The 24,964-nt window shown below is 36.6% G+C and overlaps 6 protein-coding genes across 7 annotated transcripts; 3 read left to right on the forward strand and 3 right to left on the reverse strand.

Annotated features, from left to right (window-relative positions):
- Nucleotides 1–215: 215 nt before the first annotated feature.
- LOC104790104 (pentatricopeptide repeat-containing protein At2g03380, mitochondrial) lies at nucleotides 216–3,252 on the forward strand. Its single transcript, XM_010515805.3, has one exon. It carries the CDS (start codon nucleotides 299–301, stop codon nucleotides 2,405–2,407), a length of 2,109 nt encoding a protein of 702 aa, XP_010514107.2. The 5' UTR covers nucleotides 216–298; the 3' UTR covers nucleotides 2,408–3,252.
- On the reverse strand, nucleotides 2,455–6,029 carry LOC104790105 (clp protease adapter protein ClpF, chloroplastic). 2 transcript variants are annotated; one of them, XM_010515806.3, is made up of 9 exons: nucleotides 4,593–6,029; nucleotides 4,071–4,446; nucleotides 3,925–3,984; nucleotides 3,714–3,808; nucleotides 3,437–3,609; nucleotides 3,228–3,340; nucleotides 3,040–3,085; nucleotides 2,888–2,928; nucleotides 2,455–2,811 (listed from the first exon to the last, which is right to left on the reverse strand). In XM_010515806.3, the coding sequence occupies exons 2-9, from the start codon at nucleotides 4,392–4,394 to the stop codon at nucleotides 2,674–2,676; spliced, it is 990 nt and encodes a 329-aa protein (XP_010514108.1). In that variant the 5' UTR covers nucleotides 4,395–4,446; nucleotides 4,593–6,029; the 3' UTR covers nucleotides 2,455–2,673. The 2 variants fall into 2 exon arrangements, with proteins under 2 accessions (XP_010514108.1, XP_087311841.1); XM_087455715.1 differs by having other exon boundaries at nucleotides 4,071–4,488; nucleotides 4,593–4,726.
- Nucleotides 6,030–8,086: 2,057 nt separating this feature from the next.
- Nucleotides 8,087–9,154, forward strand: LOC104793864 (MO25-like protein At2g03410). Its single transcript, XM_010520288.3, has one exon. It carries the CDS (start codon nucleotides 8,087–8,089, stop codon nucleotides 8,912–8,914), a length of 828 nt encoding a protein of 275 aa, XP_010518590.3. The 3' UTR covers nucleotides 8,915–9,154.
- Nucleotides 8,985–10,089, reverse strand: LOC104790107 (uncharacterized). Its single transcript, XM_010515808.3, has 4 exons — nucleotides 9,784–10,089; nucleotides 9,597–9,686; nucleotides 9,418–9,514; nucleotides 8,985–9,238 (listed from the first exon to the last, which is right to left on the reverse strand). The coding sequence occupies exons 1-4, from the start codon at nucleotides 9,980–9,982 to the stop codon at nucleotides 9,100–9,102; spliced, it is 525 nt and encodes a 174-aa protein (XP_010514110.1). The 5' UTR covers nucleotides 9,983–10,089; the 3' UTR covers nucleotides 8,985–9,099.
- On the reverse strand, nucleotides 10,039–12,023 carry LOC104790108 (uncharacterized). Its single transcript, XM_010515809.3, has 5 exons — nucleotides 11,691–12,023; nucleotides 11,123–11,255; nucleotides 10,716–10,840; nucleotides 10,490–10,636; nucleotides 10,039–10,396 (listed from the first exon to the last, which is right to left on the reverse strand). The coding sequence occupies exons 1-5, from the start codon at nucleotides 11,883–11,885 to the stop codon at nucleotides 10,256–10,258; spliced, it is 741 nt and encodes a 246-aa protein (XP_010514111.1). The 5' UTR covers nucleotides 11,886–12,023; the 3' UTR covers nucleotides 10,039–10,255.
- A 3,968-nt stretch (nucleotides 12,024–15,991) lies between these two features.
- LOC147942135 (uncharacterized) lies at nucleotides 15,992–17,299 on the forward strand. The gene is made up of 4 exons (XM_087455933.1): nucleotides 15,992–16,244; nucleotides 16,287–16,434; nucleotides 16,492–16,632; nucleotides 16,747–17,299. The coding sequence occupies exons 1-4, from the start codon at nucleotides 15,992–15,994 to the stop codon at nucleotides 17,297–17,299; spliced, it is 1,095 nt and encodes a 364-aa protein (XP_087312059.1).
- Nucleotides 17,300–24,964: the final 7,665 nt, after the last annotated feature.

The following is a 24,964-nucleotide window of genomic DNA, read 5'->3' on the forward strand; positions in this document are numbered from 1 at the left end:
CGGAGTCAATCGACCGGTGTACCGGATTGTATATCTATGGTGTTGACCACATAACGTCATATAGTTTATGCATATGGCCATGTAATACATATATTTCATTTAGTTGAGGATACAATAGTATTCTATTATACTTTCGAGCCATCTTTTTTCTTACAAATAATCGTTGTAGAAAGTAAATAAATAGTCATGGGCTCATTGTCTCCAAGCCCAATGGGCTAACCTAACCCTTTTTAAAAGACCAAATATATTGGCGGGAAGAGCATCACCGCCGGTCACAACTTACCGGCGAAGATCATCAATGCTACGCTCAATCTATCTCCTACCAGAGAGGGTTTCTCCGATTAGAAGATTCTTATTTCAACAGAGATTCGTCTCATTTGCAACAATCAAGGGATTGATATTGCCTGAAGACAATGATGAGTCTTCTTCTACGCATTACGCCGCTCCGAGCCCGTGTTTTCTCCTTCTAAGTAAGTGCACCAACATTGATTCTCTAAGGCAAGCTCACGGAAATTTCACGGGGAATGGACTCATTGGTGATATCTTGATCGCCACCAAGCTCGTTAGTCTGTATGGTTCTTTTGGGTATACTAAAGATGCACGCTTGGTGTTCGATCAAATTCCTGACCCAGATTTTTATTTATGGAAAGTCATGCTCAGATGCTATTACTTGAACAACGAGAGTCTAGAAGTCATAAAGTGTTATGATTTATTGATGAAGCACGGATTTAGATTTGATAACATTGTTCTCTCGAAAGCTTTGAAAGCTTGTACTGAGCTGCAAGATTTAGACAATGGGAAGAAGATACATTGCCAGATCGTTAAGGTGCCAAGTTTTGATAATGTTGTGTTGACAGGTCTTTTAGATATGTATGCTAAGTGTGGAGAAAGCAAGAGTGCTTATAAAGTGTTTGAAGGTATTACTTTGAGAAATGTGGTTTGTTGGACTTCGATGATTGCTGGGTATGTTAAGAACGACTTGCATGAAGAAGCGTTTGTTTTGTTTAATCGGATGAGGGAAAACTCTGTTTTGGGTAATGAATATACTTACGGTACTCTACTGATGGCGTGCACAAAGCTTACTGCTTTACATCAAGGAAAGTGGTTTCATGGTTGTTTGATTAAGAGTGGTATAGAGCTCAGCTCATGCTTGGTGACATCTCTTCTTGATATGTATGTCAAGTGTGGTGACATAAGCAATGCACGTAGGGTGTTTGATGAGCATGCTCATGTGGATCTTGTCATGTGGACAGCTATGATTGTGGGATACACACACAACAATGATGCCCACGAGGCACTGAGCTTGTTTCAGAAAATGAAGGGGGTTGGAATCAAGCCTAATTGTGTTACCATTGCAAGTGTCTTATCAGGTTGCGGTCTTATTGGGAATCTTGAACTGGGAAGATCAGTGCATGGCTTATCCAATAAAGTTGGTCTTTGGGATACAAATGTTGCAAATGCTCTGGTTCACATGTACGCCAAGTGTTACCAGAATAGAGATGCTAAGTATGTGTTTGAAATGGAGTCGGAGAAAGATATAGTTGCTTGGAATTCTATAATTTCTGGGTTTTCACAAAACGGCTCTATCCATGAAGCTTTGTTTCTTTTCCATCGCATGAATACAGAATCCGTGACGCCTAATGGTGTAACAGTTGCAAGTCTCTTCTCAGCCTGTGCTTCCCTTGGGTCTCGAGCCGTAGGTTCCTCGCTTCATGCTTATTCCATGAAATTGGGTTTCTTGGCATCATCCAGTGTTCATGTTGGTACTGCACTCCTTGACTTCTATGCCAAATGTGGGGATGCCAAATCTGCCCGTCTCATTTTCGATACTATAGAGGAGAAAAACACAATCACATGGAGTGCTATGATCGGAGGCTATGGAAAGCAAGGGGATACAAAAGGGTCCCTTGCGCTATTCGAGGAGATGCTGAAAAAGCAACAAAAGCCAAACGAATCAACCTTCACATCGATTTTATCGGCTTGTAGTCACACAGGGATGATTAATGAAGGGAAGAGGTACTTTAACTCAATGTACAAAGATTATAACTTCACGCCTTCCACAAAACATTACACATGTATGATCGATATGCTAGCCCGAGCAGGTGAACTTGAGCAAGCCTTAGACATCATCGAGAAGATGCCGATTCAACCAGACGTGAGATGTTACGGAGCATTTCTCCATGGATGTGGAATGCATTCAAGATTTGATCTTGGGGAGATTGTGATTAAGAAGATGCTTGAGTTACATCCTGATGATGCCTCTTATTATGTTCTCGTATCTAATTTGTATGCATCGGATGGACAATGGAGTCAGGCTAAAGAAGTGAGAAATCTGATGAAGCAAAGAGGTTTGAGCAAGATTCCAGGCCATAGCACGATGGAATCTGAGTTCTTAGCAGTTGGATAGTTGTCTTCGCTAATCTGGATAAAATCAGTAGGATGAAGAGAGGAGCATTTATACACAAAAGCATTCTTGAATAAAGTTGATATGTTTCAGTGTATATAGCAAGAACAGTCGTGCTAAGTGCTAACTACATCTACATGGTTATATATAACCAACAGAACATCTCTGAATTGGTGGCCAAACGCTTTGACCTATGCTAGAGTTCTTGTTTTGTTGTGGTTTGTGCTCGAGTCTACGGTTGGAATCTTAGGTTACATGCCGCTTTCATCCTACTCTTCTTGTGAATCAAAAGGAACTTCATGCCGGGGTCTGTTGTACTTCTCACGCAATTGTTTGACAGGGATGAAATCTCCAGCTGTGTCGGCTCCATAGTAGAGAAAAGAAATGTAAGGATGATCAAACCTTTCCTGTAGAAACCACACGCAAACAAGAGTCAAACAGTTGCAATGGGATTCAATTGTCTACACTGAGTCTACTACTCACCTTGTCGGGTTTTTCTGGAGCTAACAGATTGTCTTCAGCAACTGCGATATAAGATCTATTGTCAAGTAATAGCAGAATTTCATGGCAGACAAACTGAGATACAAGAGGTACATAAACAGTTGAAATATTGGACTTGAAAACTCAGAACTTACCGTATGCCACTAGTAGATCTGGGTGCGTGCGAACATCGACTAGAACCTGCTAGACACAAGCAAGACATTTAGATGTATTCATGTTTTTCTGTAGATGTGAAATAGAAGAGTCTTGTTCATATGTGTTAGAATAGTTTCAGCTTCTATATCCTTCAATGCAAGTCTTTATGAACATTTGTAACCAGAACCTGATAAAATGGCTGATTGGATCCACGAGGCAACTTTTCAACCTCTGCAGCTTCCACCCAGGAGCTTGATTCACAGCAAATTGGATCCATACCACAAACTACAGCCCGGTAACCTAAAGCCAAATGAAAAGAAATTTATTTAAGTTCTCCAATATGAATGTAAAACCAAAGTGAGACAAGCATAGATAATACGTATGATGATGATATACCAAAAGTTTTGTGTCTAAGTTTCTGTCCCAAACGAAATGCATACTCGGCTTTCTCAAACGCCAAGGCTTTTGCAGACACAGCTAATGATTCAGCCTCAAGCTTTGAGATTTCATCTCGTAACTTAGCTGCCAAACCATAATCCTCGCTGTCAATGGCATTCTGGAGATCTGCACTGCAATTATATCAAATAAACAATGAAGATGACATACTCAGATGTTTACACATACACACACAAACACACAGAAGGTATCTTACAAACCGAATAAAGCTGCTCACCGTAGCCTTATAACGCTAATGCCCTTGTCTTGAGCTTCACTCTTTGATGATGACCCTCTCTTTCCTTCTTGCAGCCTTATCGCTTCCTCTTCCACCTATCAACCACTGACCGTATGTTATTCACCCATATGTTGCAATTTCGACATACAAGAACACAAAAAGTTCAAAACTTATCCTCACTTAAAAGATGATAACATATCATTTCATATACCTCAGTTAGCTTCTCTCTTAGTTGTTGCGCAATGTCGTACTGTTCCAGATTCAACGCATACTGCCAATTCAAAATACAAAGATTACTTAATGTTGTAACACCTCAAAACCGTAAGCAATCATATTGAAAGCGATAAATCAGCTGACCTGTACACGAGTAGCCAAATCCAGCTGAAAGAAAAAGATCAAAATATCTTCATTCGCACTCTCGCTTCGCTCAGAGCTCGGGTCTAAACCTTGTTCACCACTCCCTTGAAACGGCCATCTAGCTTCAACCCTCAACAAATTCTTTTGCTTTATTGACTTCCAATGGCTTCGAAAGGGCTTTGATTTACGCAAAAACTGACACGAAACACATCGATCACCGAACAAGCTTGAAGCTTTCCCTGAATTTAAACGATTCCTCCACGAACTTGAAACTTCTACACTTCCACAGAGTGTTAATGTGCTTAACGACTGACTTTGCACCATTCTTTTTCTATATCAAGACCAAAGTTTCAAGCTTTCTTATCCGATAATCTTCCTACAAAACCCAAACAAGAACCAGAGTACACAGCAAACGTGTCTGAGATTTCAAAATTGAAATCGAAGAACGAGACGAGACGAGTCAAAAACTTCCGAGTACACAGAAAAAAATAGTTTGTAAAATTGAAACTTGAAGAAACTTACAAATCGGTTAAGTGAAAATTTCAATAGATGCCGGAAAGACTTTGCCGATCACTCGCCGGAACGAAGGAGAGTTTTCGTCCTCACAGATTTATTTCTTTCTTTTTCGTTGAAACATTTAATGCCATTGGTTAGATTATATATGGTTTTTAACTCTCCTTGGGCTTCTAAGGCCCAATTTGGCCCAATAAAAGTGTCCGCATATATTAGTTCAATAACGATAGACTTAACTAAGATTTGGCTAACTTTATGGCTAACTTTATGATTTGGCTAATTTAAGGATGTGAATAACAACATAGTGTAATCCTGGAAATATTCCAATAGCATCTTCCTATACCTTTAACAGTGGTCGAAGGACAAAAGAAAACATATGTTTTGGAAGAATTTTTAGTTATATCCATCAATTTCTTGTATCTAAGGCATATATTTTGGTTTTAAAATTTTTAGTGACATTTTATGTAATATAACACATGAATTTTGGTTATAATCTTTCCAACATTGCTCAAATAATAGTGTAGAAATAGAGAATTATCCAATATATTTTGGTTCATGTCAATTAGTTGTTCATCTTCATATCTAGAACATAATTAATCCACAACTTTTATCATATACTTGATATACTTACATGTCTCAAAAATAAGAATGATCTAGCCAAAGTGATGACATATATCCCAACCAAAAATATTATATAGGTGACATTCCTGAGTTGATTCTTAAGTAATGCACAATTTTGCTTTTTAAATCCAATATATTTAAAAGATGAATTTTTAAATATTTAAATTTGATATACCTACTAAAAATCTAGCACATATCATGTACAAATTAAGTGAATATTATTTGAGAAACTAAAATGTCCAGGTGACCCTTTTTTCATCCACCCATGCTTTTCTTTTTATTCTTTGTAGAAGAATGATTCCCTTTCCATTTTTATTTGATTTTGATTTCATCAAAAAAATTGATTCAAAACATGTGGTACTACATTAAAAATATAGATTTTTACATACTCATACATTCTTTGCTTTTTTTATAAAATAAGGGGGGTGTATTCAACTTGACATTTTAAGTGATTTGTGTGAAATTTACAAATTCTATGTTATTCAATCATGAATTTTAAAAAGTCTATTAAAATTCATTGTTATTGAACTGATGATTTAAAAATGTACTTTAAAATCCATTAAAATCTACTGTTATTGAACTGATGATTTAAAAATCTACTTTAAAATCCACTGTTTTTCAAAACAGTTTTGTGGATTAGGATTTTAATAATTTTTAGGATTCTGAAGGATTTTGGATGATTTGTTAAGTTAAAAATACAATAATCTAGGGGGTGTATTCAAACCATGATTTTGGAGAATTTGATGGGATTTAGGAAATTTAGAATTTTGATAGATTTTAGGGAAGTTCATATGATTTTCTGTAAAATTCTTTCAAATCCCACCTAAAACCATGAGATTTGGATTTCTGTATTTTTAACTAAACAAATCCTCCAGAATCCTCCAGAATCCTAAAAATTATTAAAATCCTAATCCACAAAACTGTTTTGAATAACAGTGGATTTTAAAGTAGATTTTTAAATCATCAGTTTAATAACAGTGGATTTTAATGGATTTTAAAGTAGATTTTTAAATCATGAGTTTAATAACAATAGATTTTAATAGACTTTTTAAAATCCATGATTGAATAACATAGAATTCGTAAATTTTACACAAATCAGTTAAAATGTCAAGTTGAATACACCCCTCATGGTTTTAGGTGAGATTTGAAAGAATTTTACAGAAAATCATATGAACTTCCCTAAAATCTATCAAAATTCTAAATTTCCTAAATCCCATCAAATTCTTTAAAATCATGGTTTGAATACACACCCCCCCTAAAATTATTGGAAGATGGAGAACCAGAGATCAAACCAAAAAATCGACGATTGAAATTATTGTCCAAAAATATGGAAATCATGAAAACCTAGAAAATATAGTTTATAAATATTTACATTTATCTTTTATGTATTATTTACATTTATATATATCGTAGATTAGGAAAATATATATCTATATAAGAAAATGTTTATTGTGACAATATGATGATGAGAGTCGAATAATAATTATTTCTAAACACATTTGTGTTCTTATTCCCATCAATTTATCATGGTATATATCAAAGCTGGAAACAAATATCTCTATCGTGAATCTCACCACATAAGAGTCCACGTCATTTTCATTATTTACCATGGACTATGATAGAATAGAACTTCGTGATTCCTCTGTTGTTCCTTCCAATAATCCGTAAAACTCTATTAGGTCTAGATATAGAACCGGAGTATGTGTTCCTCTATAGATTCATCATTGTTCCTAGGGATATAGCTGATTTTAGGATTATTCATGATATTGGATTTGTGGATAAATTATCATTTGGCAAGAGATACTAGGAGACTTTTGGTTTAAATGGCACATGATGAGGTTACCTTTGTATTCTTACTCTCATCAATTTATCAAAAAATATTTTAAAAATAGTTGACTTTAATTGAGAACGTTTTTTACTATTGAGAATAAATAAATGAAATAATATGATATAATTATCCAACAATGTCATGAGACAACTTTTCTTGATTAATTCCTTAACGTTCATCTTGGTATAATAATTGTGCTAGATTGTGTATGTATATTATTTTGTTGTTGTCAAATTATGATACATCTGACCAAATCCTTTATATATCTTCTTCACACATAAATATTAAGTATGCAGATTTGTGATTACTAATAGTAGTAATCCACTTGAAATATAATTTTTAAAAGTCTAATTATATGTTTAGACATCAAAGATTATTCAAACTAACAAACAACGAAAATTCAGCGCGGCAAAATTAGCCAATCAAAGACCCCATTTTTAGCATTGTGTTTGTCTCTTTCTTCTTCCTTTGTCCAAAGAAGAAGAAGATATCAACATTTTTTTGGATTTCACAGCGAAACCCCTTGAAAAAAAAGCTTTGAACAAACCCTATAGACAAAGACATAGATTTGTTTCTGTCTGAATCTGATTTGGTGTGTTTTGAGGTTAAAAAAAAAAACCAAAAAAAAAAAGGAGACAAAATAGGTGCGTGTGTCTCCATAATCGGTGGTGCTAAACGACACGGAGGCTACGATTTAGCTCCGTTGCCAAAGCACCACCGTACACGGAGCCATCTACGCGTCGGATCCACCGATGAAGAATGTATCAACATCACATTCAGCGGGAAGCTTAGCAGTTTAAGCGGGAACCTAGGACACCATGGAGGAAGCACGAGGATAAAAGGTCTCTTCAAGAACAAACCTCGTCTCCCTAATGAAATCGTTCGTCAGACTCGAGATCTCATCGCGTTATCCGAATCCGAAGAAGAAGAAAAAATCGATACGAGAGACTCGAAACGGTTAGGGATCTGTGCGGAGTTGTCTCGGAACATTAGAGATTTGAAATCGATTCTTTATGGTAATAGTGAAGCTGAGCCTGTTCCCGAAGCTTGTCTTATGTTAACACAAGAGTTTTTCCGAGAAGACACGCTTCGTCCTCTGATCAAATCTATTCCTAAACTTGATCTTGAAACGAGGAAAGACGCGACTCAGATCGTTGCGAATCTGCAGAAACAACAAGTCGAGTCACGGCTCGTTGCTTCTGAATATCTTGAATCGAATCTAGACGTTATCGATTCGTTAGTTCAAGGTATCGATCGCGATCACGAGTTGGCGTTGCATTACACGGGGATGCTTAAAGAATGTGTGAGGCATCAGGTTGTTGCAAAGTACATTCTCGAATCCAAGAACTTGGAGAAGTTTTTCGATTACGTTCAGCTTCCTTATTTCGATGTAGCTACCGATGCTAGCAAGATCTTTAGAGAGCTTTTGACGAGGCATAAATCGACTGTAGCTGAGTACCTCGCCAAGAACTACGAATGGTTTTTCTCGGAGTACAACACGAGGTTGTTGGAGAGAGGAAGCTATTTCACGAAGAGGCAAGCTTCAAAACTGCTTGGAGATGTGTTGATGGATCGTTCGAATTCAGGTGTGATGATTAAGTACGTGAGCAGTTTGGACAATTTGAGAATCATGATGAATCTTTTGAGGGAGCCAACAAAAAACATTCAGCTAGAAGCTTTTCATATATTTAAGCTCTTTGTAGCGAACGAGAACAAACCAGAGGACATTGTGGCGATTCTTGTGGCGAATAGGAACAAGATTCTTCGTTTGTTTGCTGATTTGAAACCTGAGAAAGAAGATGAAGGTTTTGAAACTGACAAAGCTTTGGTTATGAATGAGATTGCTACACTTTCTCTTCTTGATATCAAAACCGCTGATTGATTATAAAAAAAAAAAAAAAAACCCGTTTTGTAAAAGATGGTTACACGTATTTTTTTGTTGTTTCCTCTGCTTTTGTTCTTGTATCATTTGGATTCGGATTTGATAACTTTAACAACAATTAGCATAGGTTCTCTCTAAAGCCATTCTTGCAAAAAAAAAATACGATTATGTGATTCGACATTTTTTTATTCAACACCAGTCTTCTTTTTCAACATTGTAATGAATTGCTCCTTCTCTTCATCTGTCATTCCTGTGGTTGAACAATCTCCTACTCCCCATTCTGCTCCTCTTAGACAATACTTGTCTTGAATCGCTCTTTCATTCCTAAACAAAACAGAACACATGTGTTTCAAGATTTTTTGTAAACAGAGTTTCAAAGTTTTGAGCTTTTATACATATTTGGCTATGTAAATGTAACACAAATATTTTGAAAACAGCTTTCACACAATTTTGGCTCTGTTACATCTTAAAAAGACCAAATGGGTATGTGTAAAGTAACTTACTTTTCTTTGTTTAGTTTGGAGTTCTCAAGTAGTTTCTTGAGAAGTGGAGATTCCTTGAATCTGGCATCATTCTCAGCGTAGAACTTCTGGTTTTTTTCTGCAATTAAGAAGCATTGTCTTAAAGCAGACAAACACTTTTTTGTTGTAGTTGTAGAATCAAGAAGTTGAAAGAGTGGTACCATTGAAACGGTCAAGGAATTCGATTTTTGGTAATTCTGGACCTGGAACTGATTCTATACCGGGAGATCCTGACATGAGTCCTGCTTCAGCTGAGGAAGATCCATACATATGCATTCGATGATCATTAAGATGATGATGATAATATATACATTGGATGATAAGAAAATTGAGTAATAGGGTTGTTACCGGTACAAGGAGAGAGGAGAAGGGTGAGAGAGGCAGCGAGAGGGAAGGTAGACTTGCAGAGAAGATTGTGAAACGGTGATGGTGCTAATGATGATGATGATGAGCATACAGCCATGGAGATACGAGCACGATGAACTACTCTTGGTTCATGGAGAGTGAAGCTTGGTCGAGAGAAAGAAGAGATTTTGGTTTGCATCATTTTTGCCTTCAGATTATTTTGTGAGGAGGGTAAGTGACTTCTTAAGAGATAAGAAGGATATTTATAATTTTTTTAATTTAAAAAAAAAAAAAAAAACCTTTTCTCTGAGTTCTCACTTGTTTTCAAGTTTCCAAATTTTATCAATACAAGCATTATTTGGAAGATTCTTAGAGAAAACTTGAAAAAGTAAAGAATAATCCTTTGATTATTTCCTGATATTGAAAGAACAAAGAGTTTAACAACTAATGAGTTTTAAAGTAATCCAGAGTCATTTTATCCTTCAGCTTCAATCATGGCTTTTGCAGCATCGATAAGAGCTGGTCTGAATTCGGCGGTAGCTCGGCCTAAAACAGTGTAACCTTCCTTGTCTTCTGCATCTACATCTGCACCATGTCTTATAAGCAGGAACGCAACCTGATCCATGGAAACACAAAGAGAAGCTCAAAATTGTTAGGAAACTTTCAACTTGAGAGACTGCTTTTTAAGGTAGATTAGCTCGAAAATTACCTGTTTGTCATCGCAGATGACTGAATGCATGAGTGCAGTTTGGCCCATTTTGTCCGTGGCGTCGATCTCTGCTCCTTCTTCAATAAGAAACTCACAAATTTCTAACTTCCCCACGCTTGCTGCCCTGTGAAGCGGAGTGCAACCAACCTGAAAGTCACAAAAAGAGTTTCTGTGTTAACACAAGTAAATGATCCACAAACAGCAAGGCATTAAGAAGCTACAAAACCTTGTCTGTGATGTTAATCTTTGCACCGTGTGTTAATAAAAGCTGAGCAATCTCCAACCAGCCTTTGCTAGCAGCATAGTGAAGGGCAGTGCGACCACCATTGTTTTTGGCATTAACATCAGCACCTAAACAACACATAAGAGATCGTCATCCAATGTATCCATCTTCTCATAACGGAATCTTAATTTCTAATACATGTAATGAATTCAAACAAGAGCTAATCACTGTAAGAACTAACTAACACACAAAAAGTCCACTTCACAACAGGAACTTATATGCTCAATCCCATGGAGAATTCTTAGATAAAATTATTCAGGAACTTTAGAATATACTGAGAAAGATGACAGCTTTATGATACCAAATCAATTTTTACCCCTTTAAACAACAGTAAGGCTTATGTTACATACCTCTGGCCAAAAGCACCTCAACGAGCTCAGCATTACCGATGCTAGCAGCGGAATGCAAAGGAGCCCACCCTTCATCATCCTTGCTATTGATTACAGTCTTTGCGTCATCTGAACTTGATAGCAACTTAACTATCTGCAAATCCCACATCCATAAAACATTTTAACATCTATACGGTTCCTAGAACCCACTGATCTGAAGAACCCAATTAGCTAACAAACAACACAGATTCATGTGGTTTTCAAAGCCAGACTCAAAAGAGGTTTCTCATCAGTTAAACAAAACCAGATTATGCAGCTAATATAACATAACTTAACTACTTACAGACTCCACATTCATAAGCATTCAAAGACAAAACCCAATCTTTACAAGAAAACTCACAACAAGGCAAAAATTCTTGCGAATTACAGAGCCAGATATGAAAACAAGAGCCAAAGTTTCCTCATCAGTTAAACAACCTAAACGATGCAGCTATAGTAATTTAAGAAGCTAAGCTTCTATCTATCCATAGATTAGTACTTAAAGACTACTCGGATTCTATAAACTTAGAGGGAGGAGAAAGGAACAAACTTGAGAATGGCCAAAGGAAGATGCGACATGAAGGAGAGAGCGACCGTCTTCGTTTCTGAAATTGAGAGAGTTGGCGAGCTGTTGTGGAGATAAAGACATGAACAAGGATGAATCACCCCATTCGGCTGCTTTGAATAGCTCTTCGTCTCTGATCTTCTGCTTCGACTCTGGTTGCTTCGGAGCATCGATTTCCATTGTCGTTCAAACTTTTTTTCCAAGTTAGAAATTATACACAGCGACCGGACCTAAAGGATGATTATAAATTTAACAACTGAATAAGTAATAATTATTGCTCATAAGTTCTCGTAGTGGGGTCGTTATTGGCCCTTTTACACATTTTTTTTTTTTCGTCAAGTAGAATAATTATTGCTTTAACAAACAACTAGGAGAGTTACCCGCATGAACTGAATAAAAAAAAAAAACTAATTTATTTCTTTAAAATGTTGAATCAAATTTATTTTTATATTTTAAAATTAATTTTTTTAATTTTTATTATATTTTAAAAACCCGGTCCGATCCGGATTGCGAACCGGACTAGCTCTCGGCTCATCGGGTCAACCGGATTCGACTACGGGTCAACTGAGTAAAATATGTTTAATGCATTTATATAAAATAAACATTTTAAAAAAATATTAGAAAAAGAATATCATGTTTAACAAAGTATGAAGTTTAATAATAATAATAAATGATTAAAACTTTTAAATTCAAATAAAAAAATAAAAAAACACTAATAAAGCATCTCCAAAATCAATCAACTGTTCTTACGCAAAGCATGAGAGATGACAAAGAAGTTGAAAAAAACATGTGTGTCGTGAGTCATGTGTGTTGCCGTCTAAGTTATAAAAAAATAAAAAGTTTTTTAAATAATTAAAATTGTGAATTCTTATATTTTTTTCAAAAATCAAGTAGATTTTTTTGAACCGCTAACCAGCCGGTTCAACCGGTTCACCGGGTCGCGGGTTAATAGCGGGTTTTTTGGGTTTTACCGGTTTTATTACTACCGGTTATTAGCACTATACCTAAACCGGTAAAGTCTCCGTGTCACGGGTTAACCGGTTGGACTGGCCGGTCCGGGCCGGGCGTGAAAACATTGATTCAAACATAAATTCTTTTTTGTAAGTTTCGTATTAAATAATTTTTTTTCACTTTTTAAAATAAGAAAATGAATAGTTAATAAAATGTTTATAGTATTACTCTACATATGCAAAATATAAATTGAAAATTTAAAGTCCATTTTTAAAGTTTAATTGAAATTTAAAGTCCATTTTCAAAGTTTAAGCCCAAATTGACTGTAACAAAATTTTAAATGAGCCAAATACAATTGTTACGGTCAATTTTAATTACCGTAAAATAATTTGTGATAATATAATATGTAATTTGGTTTAGACCATTAAAATAATATTTTAAGCAACCCATAAATGTACTTTCGTTTAGACCATTGTATTTGGTATTACAAACATTCAAAATTATACTAAAGTTTTTGCATATACAAAAAAGTTCATTAAGTCACCGTATCTTCATTTCTGAGTCCATTCTTTATGACTGATTCCAGCAAACTCATACCTGTAAATATAGAAAGTGTATGAAACAAAAGTATTTTAACATCATACATAATCATATATAAAGTGTATAAAGTTGTTTTTACATAATCAAATCTTACATAGCCTGGTATATACAAGTGTACTACATTCAACATGATCGAAAGAAAACGTCGACGGCTAGGGTTTTGGGAGAGGGGGCGCAAGAGGCGACTATGATGGATGTCAGAGAGAGGGAGCGACCGCTGGGGGACCCTCCAAATGGAAGGGGTTCGTGGGTGCAGAAGGTGGTTGGCTCGAGTGCTGGTGAGATGTTGAGACCGGAGTCAGTTTTGGCGGACGATTTTGTTGCTGCTCGTATGGGGCTGGAGTTCCCCAATGGGGAAGAAAGGGAGCCGGTGGTTACTATAGGGGCAGAGGTGCTACAAGCGATGAATGGTCTGTGGAAAAGCATATCGCGGGAGATTCACAAATCGTGTTTGGAGCGAACTTGAATAACTCAAAAGGGGGGCCATCTTCTAATCGGGCCGAGATTGTTAAGCCCAAAGAGAAGAAGGGTGATAAGACTAAAACCGGGCCTAATAATAGGCCCACTAGAGTGATGTTCATATATTTTGCCATGTTTTCCATTAATATATTCACATCTTTTGCATCTTTTGCTATCCATTTTGACCATTATTGCATAGCTTTAGGACTGTTCTTGCATTAGAGTTTAGTTGCATTGCATTTGCATCTTTTCATGCATAAACAGGTGATTTTGGAGCTTAAGGAGCATGGAGGCAATGCTGAGGAGAAGTGAAGCAATCATGAGGAGAAAGCAAGAGAGCTAAAGCTGAAGAACCAAGGTCCGGAGTCCAACTCGACTGCCCACTCGACCAGACACTCGACCGTGTGCTGAGAGGGACTCGACCGAGTGGGAGGAGCACAAGAGGAGCAAACTCGACCGGTCACTCGACCGAGCACCATGTCGAGTTGGTCGAGCCGCCTGGCTATTTTGTCTTTTAGCGTTTTTAGGGCTTCCACTACTTTTTCTATATAAGGACTTGTACCTGCAACCACCAAAGAAGCCAGCTTTTTAGAGAGTCAAAAACCTAGTTTTTACCTTTTTGAGAATTATTCCTTTTGCACTTTTATTTTCTTAAGATCTTGTACTGAAAAAAGACTAAATTCTTCAATATTGTTGGTTTCATAACTTTTAGAATATTGAGAATTTGAATTTGATTCTTTCTTCAATATTGTAGATCTTTGCTTTATCTATCTAATCATGCAAGTTTCATCATTTTGTGGGTTTATGACTTTGATGTTCATCATGTATGCTTGTGAGTAGTTGCTTAGGATCTTGAGGATGGGTTAGGCTGGGTTGTGTTTGAGGTTTGTTTGATTTGGTCAAGCTTGATTGTTGTAGATCTCTTCTAGGCTAGATGTTCTTAATGCTGATCCTATATCTGAGAGGGTAGGATCTGATTTCAAGTCTCTTAGCATCACACTAATGTCTAAGGAACATAGATAAGGCTAGATCTAGAGACTATCATTAGGCTTGCTAAGAGATTAGAAGTCTTGTTTGATTTTTGACATATTGCTTAATGTCTGCTTGTGTAGATTCTTTACTTTGTGAGAACAAGTCTAGAGATGCATGAGTTTGATTGGTTTTTTGCCATGAGAGTGGATTAAACATGTCTTAGAAATATATGTCTAGAGATTAGCTCAAGTTGTTTGAGATTTGTTGACCAAGTTAGATGAACTCAATCATAGTCCATCCCATGAATCCCTCCTCAAGACCTTTCTTGTTTATTGATTTCCTAGCTTAAATCCTGTTGTTTGATTCGTTTTGGTATTGCTCTGTTTTTCTTGTGTTGCTCTGTTTTGCGTATTTGTCCAGCTCGACCCTGCACTCGATCTACACTCGATCGAGTGCTTGCTCGAGTTCCAACTCATAACTTGTGTTTATGATTTATGTTTGTCCTGTTTCACTCTAGTTGAATTTCTGTTGCATTCATTTAGTATCATGTTCATTACTTACCTTGCATTAGTTCAATACTTGCATTATCATAGTTTCTATTTCTGTTTTAGCTTCATAATTGTCATAATCATTCTGTTCCATTTGCATTTAGCTCCTAGTTCTTGTAGTTTTACTTTCTGCACTTTACATTTCATCATAGGATTGTTAGTGACAAACAACATTTACATCTGGCTTGACTTAGACTCATATGCACATCTTGATTGTTCACAAACACTCAGATTGGATTGACACCTCTTATACTACAACTGCATAAGGGGAATTAAAACACCCTGTCATCCATTCATTCATAAGTCATCATTCCATACATCATTCATCATCACACCCACAAAAAATATAAGTTTCATAGCGGATTAGTTTTTGGCCCAGTTAGCGAGACAGGAGGTTTGTCGGCTTCGGCAAAATGTTTACGGGTGGAGATTTCCGTTGTCGGTAGGCGCGGTGGTGCTATGGTGACGGAGATGCATGGTCCTACTGCGGGTGTGAACTTGGGGTTGGTTCGTGGGGTGGAGGAGACTGCGAATCTCGGGATCATGGTGGAAGTTTCAGATTCACAAGGTGATGGTGTGCGGGATGGGTCGCGGGTTATCCCGGATACTGTGATGGGATAATGGTTGTCCCCGGCTTTTCTCAGATGCTTTCAATTATTGATCATGAATTATATTTTTTGGAATTGTTGGGGGGCAAATAAACCTCAATTCCGACGATCTATGCGGTATATGTTGAAGAAATTTCCAATGGATGTTATGGCGATATTTGAAATTCATGCTGGCGGCGAAAGAGAAGGCCGTTTATGTCAAGGGTTAGGTTTTGACCAATCTTTTCGAGTGGACGCATCGGGTCAGAGCGGGGGGCTATGGCTTTTGTGGCGGTCTTGTGTTGGCGAGGAGGAGGTGGTGCAGGCATCAGACCAATTTATTTTTGCGAACGTGTCTCACGGGGAGGATGTTCTGAATTTAATTCTGGTGTATGCGGCTCCTTCAGTTAGTAGGAGGAGTGGTCTATAGAATAAGCTTGGAGAGGTGAGTACTGGTGTATTAGGACCATTGTTGATCGAAGGTGACTTTAACACCATCGTTAGATTGGATGAGAGGACAGGTGGTAACGGTCAACTATCTCCGAATTCACTTGCTTTTGGTAACTGGATTAACGAGAATTCATTAATCGACATGGGATTCCGGGGGAATAAGTATACTTAGCGGCGAGGGAGGAGTGAACATTTCTGTGTGGCAAAGAGATTGGACAGGGTTATGTGTTGTGCACATGATCGTTTGGCTTGGCAGGAGGTTAGAGTAACACATCTTCCTTTTCTGAGTTTGGATCATGCCCCGATTTATGTCCAGCTTTCGCCGGAGATCGGAGGCGATCCACGCAGACGACCGTTCCGGTTTGAAGCAGCCTGGTTGTCTCATCCGGGCTTCAAGGAGCTGCTTCGGTCGTCGTGGCGGTCTGAGCTAACTACACCAGAAGCTCTAACTCAATTGCAATGAACTTTGAAAAGGTGGAATAAGGAGGTATTCAGTGATGTACAACAGCGAAAGGACAAGTTGGTCCGCGAGATTCAACTGGTGCAAGACGCATTGGATCATAATCTTACTGATGACTTGTTACGGAAGGAAGAAAGGTTATTGCAGGAATTTGAGGTCGTATTGGAACAAGAAGAGATGATTTGGTTCCAGAAATCTCGCAAGAAGTGGGCGGAGCTGGGGTATCATAATACATCCTTTTTTCATACCTCAACAGTTGTTCGCAGAAGAAGGAATATGATTGAAATGTTGAAAAATGATGTGGGAGTTTGGGTAACAAATGCTTCGGAGTTGGAACAGTTAGCGGTTACTTATTATAAGCGTCTGTATTCGTTGGAGGATGTTGATCCTGTTGTGGGGAAGTTGTCACCGATGGGGTTCCCTTGTTTGAGTCAGGAGGATGTGAGGTGTTTGAATTTACCGTTTGTTATGTCGGAGATTGTGGTGGCTCTGAAGAGTATGGGTAAATTCAAGTCTCCAGGACCCGACGGTTACCAACCGTGTTCTATCAGGAAAGGTGGGAGATAGTTAGAAGCTCGGTGATTGCGTTTATTTTAACATTTTTTGAGACCGAGATTCTGCCTAAGGAAACGAATGATGCGCTCCTAGTCTTGATACCGAAGGTAGCTAAACCTGAAATGATTATTCAATTTCGTCCGATAAGTCTCTATAATGTTTTATTTAAGATTATCACAAATACGATGGTAGGGAGGCTCAAACGGGTTGTGACTGAGTTGACTGGCCCTGCACAAGCAAGTTTTATATTTGGTCGTTTGAGTGTGGATAATATAGTTGTTGAACAAGCGGTTCATTCTATGAGGCGAAAGAAGGGACGGAAAGGGTGGATGTTGATTAAACTCGATCTGGAGAAAGGTTACGATCGGATTCATTGGGACTTTTTGGAGGATACGCTGGTTGTTGCAGGTTTCTCAACGCAATGGGTAAGTTGGATTATGCAGTGCATTTCAGGACCATCGATGAGCCTTTTGTGGTATGGGGAGAGAACAGACTTGTTTCAACCAAATCAGGGGCTTCGCCAAGGTGATCCCTTGTCATCGTACCTGTTCGTGTTATGCATGGAGCGCTTATGCCACATGATTGACCAGTCTATTCTTGAGAAGAAGTGGAAACCGATTACTCTGTCTCGTGGGGGTCCAAAGTTATCTCACATTTGTTTTTCCGATGATCTCATTCTGTTTGCGTAGGCTTCTGTAGCTCAGATACGGATCATTCGTCGTGTGTTGGAGTCTTTTTGTCATTCATCTGGGAAGAAGGTCAATCTTGAGAAGTCCAAATTTTTCTTTTCTAGCAATGTCTCGAGAGATTTGGAGTTATGGATTACAGAGGAGAGTGGGATTCGAGCTACCCGGGACTTGGGGAAGTATTTAGGAATGCCAGTACTTCAGAAACAAATAAATAAATACACATTTGGAGAGGTGCTTGAGAAGATGACATCGAGACTCTCGGGTTGGAAAGGTCGTTTTTAAGTTTAGCAGGGCGTGTGACATTGACTAAGGCAGTGTTGTCATCAATACCGGTTCATGCCATGAGTACCATTTGTTTACCAAAGTCGATCTTGGATAAGTTGGATCAAGTGTCACGCTCATTCATATGGGGGAGTACTGCAGATCATAGAAAGCAGCATTTAGTTGCTTGGAATAGAATCACGAAGCCGAAGTTAGAGGGAGGGCTAGGTATATGTGTTGCACAAGACATGAACAAGGTGCTCGTTGCAAATTTGGGGTGGGGACTTCTTCACAATTAAGAGAGTCTGTGGGCTCGGCTAGTGAGGAAGAAATACAAAGTCAATGATGTTCACGAGCCAGCGTGGATGGTGAAGAAGAACACTTGGTCTTCGACGTGGCGAAGTGTGATGATAGGGATTCGAGATGTTATTTTTCCGGGGAAGAGTTGGGTCCTCGGGGATGGTTGTCGCATAAGGTTTTGGATAGACTGATGGCTGTTTAATATACCGCTGGTTGAGCGAGTGATTGCGGAGCTTCCGGTGGGTTATGCGGATATGTTGGTTCGCGATCTCTGAATGATTGGTGTGGGGTGGGATATGAGCAGGATATCACCGTATGTGGACGAGTGTACACAGTTGGAATTAATGGCAGTCGTAGTTGATAGTACGACTGGTGTAAATGATCGATTATCATGGGGGGGGGGAGGGTGGTGATGGCGAGTTCACAGTCAAATCAGCATATGCGATGCTTACCCGAGAGGTTGTTCCACGACCTAATTGGGGGACCTTCTATGATCAAATTTGGCAGGTGATAGGGCCAGAGCGTGTACGGTTGTTTCTATGGCTCCTAGGGCAACAAGCTATTATGACAAATGTGGAGAGATTCAGACGTCATCTCTGCCAGTCGGATGTGTGTCAGGTTTATAAAGGTGGGATTGAGACTATACTGCATATCCTACGTGATTGTCCTGCTATGTCTGGAATTTGGCATAGCATTCTCCCTACGCGGAGGCGAGGTAACTTCTTTACCCAATCGCTCCTTGAATGGGTGTTTAGTAATCTTTATGATGATAGTGTGGTGTAGGAGAGTTGTTGGGCTACGACTTTTGCAATAGTAGCTTGGTGGGGATGGAAGTGGAGATGTGCTAATGTGTTTGGTAGTAATGCAAAATGTCGTGATAGAGTACGCTTCATTAAAGACTCAACAAAGGAAATCACTGCAACGCACTTGAAGTATAAGTCGAATAGGGCCTTGCCGGTTAGGGTGGAAAGGATGGTAGGTTGGGAGAAGCCTCAAGACGGCTAGGTTAAGTTGAACACGGACGGAGATTCGCGGGGTAATCCTTGGCTGGCAGCAGAAGGAGGGGTGTTATGTAATAGTGTGGGAGATTGCAAAGGAGGCTTTGTGTTCAATATTGGACGGTGTACGACATTTTTCCCTGAATTGTGGGGGGGGGGGGGGGGGGGGGTATTACGGTTTTTGTATTGCGTGGGAGCGTGGAGTGGCTCGTTTGGAGTTGGAGGTAGACTCGCAGCTTGTAGTGGGTTTTCTTAAGACAGTGATAAGCGACGCTCATCCGTTGTCCTTCCTAGTACGTTTGTGCCATGACTTCTTATCAAAGGACTGGCTAGTCCGTATTTCTCACGTGTATAGAGAGGCTAACCGTCTTGCGGACGGGTTAACTAACTATGCGTTCACGTTACCCGTTGGTTTCTATCATTTTGACATTGTTCCATCTGTTGTGAGTTCTATTTTGAGTGATGACGCTGTCGGGTCTGTCCGATCGCGTCAAGTCAGTTTGTAATCTTTTATTTCTTTAGTTCAATAAATGGGAGACTAGTTCTCCCGTCTTCTAGCAAAAAAAAAAAAAAATCTTACATAGCCTGGTGATGCTTTAGTCCTTCGAACTGTGGTTTTATAAAGATCTTCGAAGAGGCCAATGTGTATTCGATACATGGTGCACCTTTAAACATTTGCAGTTTAAAGTGAATATATTGGTTACCTTATGATGATATATCAAAACTATTTTATGTTATATACCTTCATATTCTCCGACCTTCACAAACCGCATTACACAAAACACAGGTTCAGATTTGTATATGAGATGGCACCCATTTGATTGCCATTTAAACATGAATTCAGAAGCGTAATTGTCTTTGACACAGACACTTCACAGTTTCATTCCTACATGTTTATCAAATTAATAAAAAATCTTAACAGAGACAACTTTAAAACGTAACTATCCTAAAGGTAGAGTAAATTTCTTTTACCTGCCATTCAACAACGTGAGAACAACAACTTCATTAATATCATTGGCACTCTCATGTCTTCTTTTATCTTCCATATCTACTATACACCCACAAACATCTAATTTGGGAAAAAGACAAAATTTAGCTTTCCAAAGTGTTGCAAAACTGTATTTGGTAAAAGTTTAATTCATACTTTTCAAAGGGAGGGACCAATACACAAAGTTACAACAAATCCTATAAAGATTCTAGATTCCCGAACACAAAATTACAATTAACTATACTCACGGATTGTACCATATCAATATTAAATTAATTAACGAAATACTTACCGAAAGAGATGGGATGATTTATTCTTCCACGATATATATCATCAAAATCCTCGAATCAAAAGTAATTCTTTGGACTCAATTGTTGGATCATCGTCATAGTGGTATCGTCCGTGAATTTAATTTGATAAGGATGATGAGTATTCCTCTCATTCAGGGTTGGATTGATTACTTTGAAAGTTCTAATATCATACCATTCACCATCATCGATATATTTCCGGAGTTTAGCGAGTGTATTTGGTAAAAAAGTAGCTTTGATTGTGTTACCATTCACAGTTTAATAAAATTGTGTAATAAGTCGTATATATAAGAATTGTTAAAAATTGAAATTTTAGTAAGAATGATGTTCAATTAAAGACGTTAACCTCTACATCCACAAGAAGCAGTACTCTTTTTGTGAAGAACTCGCTGATACTCCAAGAATGTAAGACATTGGCGTGTATACGTCAATTAGTTCTTCTGGGAAGAAGATCAGAAATTTTATCGAATCTCATGATTTTCTCAAATTAGGGGTTTTCCTGTTTCTTCTCTGTTATCGAAAACGAAAAGGAGATTCCGGATTTTTAAGAATACAAACAGTCACGATTAAACGTTGCGTCTTAATCGTTTTAGTGTCTCACCTTTTCTTTGACTATTAAATATTTTTAATATTTATTATTATATATATAATTACACATTAAAGGTAAAGTTTGTAGTTAATAGATATGATGTAAAATTATATATACACTTTATGATACAACTAACAATTATATGTTTTCAAACAACATTGTTGAAACCAAATAAAATATAATCATGTGAAAATTTTAAATAATATGTCCTTAGACCATCTACAATGTATTTATCTATTATTTTATAATATAGAATAAGTTTAAATTAGAAAATAGTTTTCTCCAATGTGAAAGTCTATATCTGACTATAAAATAGAAGTAGTGTTAAAGATATTAAAAATCACTTTAAAAATCACTTTATCCAAAATAATTATCCAACTACAAACCATAATTATACAGTCTCAAATACCTCTTTGAAAACAACATTGAGTGTTTTATTCTGGCATTTTCCATCTTTGTCTGTAATTAACACATTTAAGCTTTTTCTTGTTATGACTCGAGAGAAAGCATCATAAAGCTGTCCATGCGTGAAAACTGGTTTCGATAGAAACAATCCAACATGTTCTAGCGTCTGACCTTGACTTTTTGTTTGTAGTAATTGCAAACGCCACGGTAACAGGAAACCGGCGAGAGCACCTGCATCCATACTATTATGTGCCTTGTGAAGTCTCAAATTTTCGGTAAGTTTAAGAACCTTACAACTACTCCGAAGAACATATGAGTTGATAGATGCTAAAATTGTCGCTACTTTTCCTCCTTCTGTAATAACAGGTAGAATCTGTCTAAAATCACCTCCTAACACAACAAATTTACCTCCAAAAATATGGTCACACCTCATGATATCTCGCAAACTCCTATCCAAAGTTTCGTAATAAAGCTTGTTCATCATTGGAGCCTCGTCCCATATTATGAGCTTTGCTTCTCTAATTAAGTCAGCAAGATAAGATTCGGCATCGATCGTACACACAAAATATTCATTAAGATTGTTTGGAATACCAAATTTTGAATGAGCCGTTTTACCACCTTCCAAAAGCAAATCAGCTATACCACTTTAAGCAACATTCAGAACAATATTACCTTTAGACCTTAAATCAGCACCAAGAATAATCCAAAAGAAAGTTTTCCCAGTACCACCAAGTCCATGAACAAAAAACATACCACCTTTGTCGTGGTTCACAGAGTGAATGATTTCTTCATAAACACGTCTTTGCTCCTCAGTTAGCATAGGTAACAACTCACTGTACAATTTATGTTGTTATGAGGCTTATATATTCATTCATCTGTGATAAGCCTATTTACACCTGTGTTCATCATACTATTATCTGGTTTAGGCATTTTCTCAAAGGTCGTAAGAGATGTCCCATTCGATCACAACATCAGTTCTATTTCAGTTAAACATATATATTCTATATGAGCTCTTGTCAACATTAGACCTACAACAGTAAAGTTAAACACTTATTTATAATTATGTTTTGCGAAAAAATAAATTAAATTCAATTAACAAAATAACAATTTGACTTGTGCAGGCAAAAACTTTTTTAAAAACAATTATTGTCTAAACTTTTTTGTGGTCAAATATATCACTAATTTAATTCTTTTATAAGTTTGTGTGGGCAAATATATTTTTAAATAATAGTTCAAATAATTTAACAAACCAAAAAGTAAATTAATTATAAGGCTAAAAAGGATTCCAACAAAAATGTAAATGGAAAAGAATTAACTAAAAGAGAGGCTATAATTTAATCTTCAACAATAGTATTTATTTTCCATTTTTTAATAATTTAAAATGGGATACGATTATTTTATTTCTGAGATTTTCTAATTTTCTGTTTAAATCTATTTGTAAACAGAAAGAAATCCAAGTTTTTAGAAAATTACCATAAATTTGTTATGAACAGAATCCACCATAATTTTTCTGCAACTATAATCATTACAAAAAAAACATTAGCAACAATATTATTTACAAAAATTAAGGATTCAGATTAGCAAAAATTAATACCTGAATTTTATTATATTCAGCTTTGTAGATCCACAATTATGATCAATGATCATCCATGAATTCAACTGAAACAAAAAAAAAATATGTATTAGGTTTCATATAAAAGTTTATTTCAAATTACTATACTACAAGACAAAATATAGAGAATAATACAACATGTATGTTTTAAAAGATGGAAACCCATAGACAAAGTCTTGCTTGATCTTGCTTTCCAAACAACCTCTACAAAAAAAAAACATAAAAATTAGAATCGGATGAATCATATAAAATTGTCAAAAGTTGTCTTTGCTCATTTGCTTGTAGAATAAAAAATCATCGAATAAAAATATGATCATGTTTAACCAAGAGAATAAAATTGAATAACAATCACCACTAAAAAAAACAAATAAACACAATTATTAATAATACTTAACCGATTTGATTTTTTTGCTTGCTTCATCAAATTGTTCGCCCAATCTTGTTTTTGATATACAAAAAAACATCCATGGTTCATCGCATGTACACCTAAAACACAATCAAACAGTACCAAATGAGTAAATTTTTTTTTGATTCAAAATAATAATTAAAAATTATAACAGCATAAAAATTAATCATGCAAAGCACCAAAGCATATGGATAGTACATCAACATGAAAAAAAAAAATCAAAATCATACAACAATAAAGTTGATTCATTAGAACCAAAATAATACAAAAGAAAAATTATACTCTCAAAACTATATGTTTAGCATAATGAATCCAACTTCTACTGTTTTGGCTGAGCCTCTATATATATATAGCTTAGAAAGAAAATCGTCATAATTATCTTTACTATTTTAATATTTTTTAAAATAGATATTTTCTTTAAATGAATATTCGTAATATATTCTAATTTTTATCTTCCATTTTTTAATCAGAGATATTGCGTATATATATTAGATTTCCGATTTTGTAAAACAAATTTTGTTTTTCTTTTTAATTTTCGTTTTTTATTTTTTTAAAAAAAATCTTAAAACTTTGAAAAAGGGTAAAAATGTCCAAATTTGAATCTCATTAATTTCCAATTTTGTAAAACAAATTTCGTTTTTTAAAAATTTTTGTTTTTAAACTTTTTTTAAAAAAAATAAAACTTAGAAAAAGGGTAAAAAGGTCTAGATTTGAATCTCATTAATGGCAAATTAGTAATCTTGAGCCTGAGGATGAATGTGGTGCGTTTCTGCAACCTAAATAGAAAAAAAAACTTGTCCGAAATTTTTTAAAGGACAATTTTCATTAAGGGCAAAGGAGGTCAATTTTTGTGAGATTGGCTGTGAGCTCTTTCGACTACTCCTATAATAATATAGATCATTGAAAATTTTCTTAAATTCCTTTTTTTTTTTAATAACTTAGGGTAAATCCTCATACCTATAGAAGGGTTCGAGACTAATTCCTGGGGAGAAGGTATCCTAATGGTAGGGTCCCCCAAACTTGCAAATGGACAAAAAGGATAAAACTAGCTATTCTGTAAGCAATATTTTCTATGACTAGAGTAGTTACTGAATGAAATAAAGTTTTTAAAAGTTTTTTTT

Source organism: Camelina sativa, chromosome 6, assembly GCF_030686135.1.
Source record: "Camelina sativa cultivar CO46 ecotype springtype chromosome 6, ASM3068613v1".
Taxonomy (NCBI): Eukaryota; Viridiplantae; Streptophyta; class Magnoliopsida; order Brassicales; family Brassicaceae; genus Camelina; species Camelina sativa.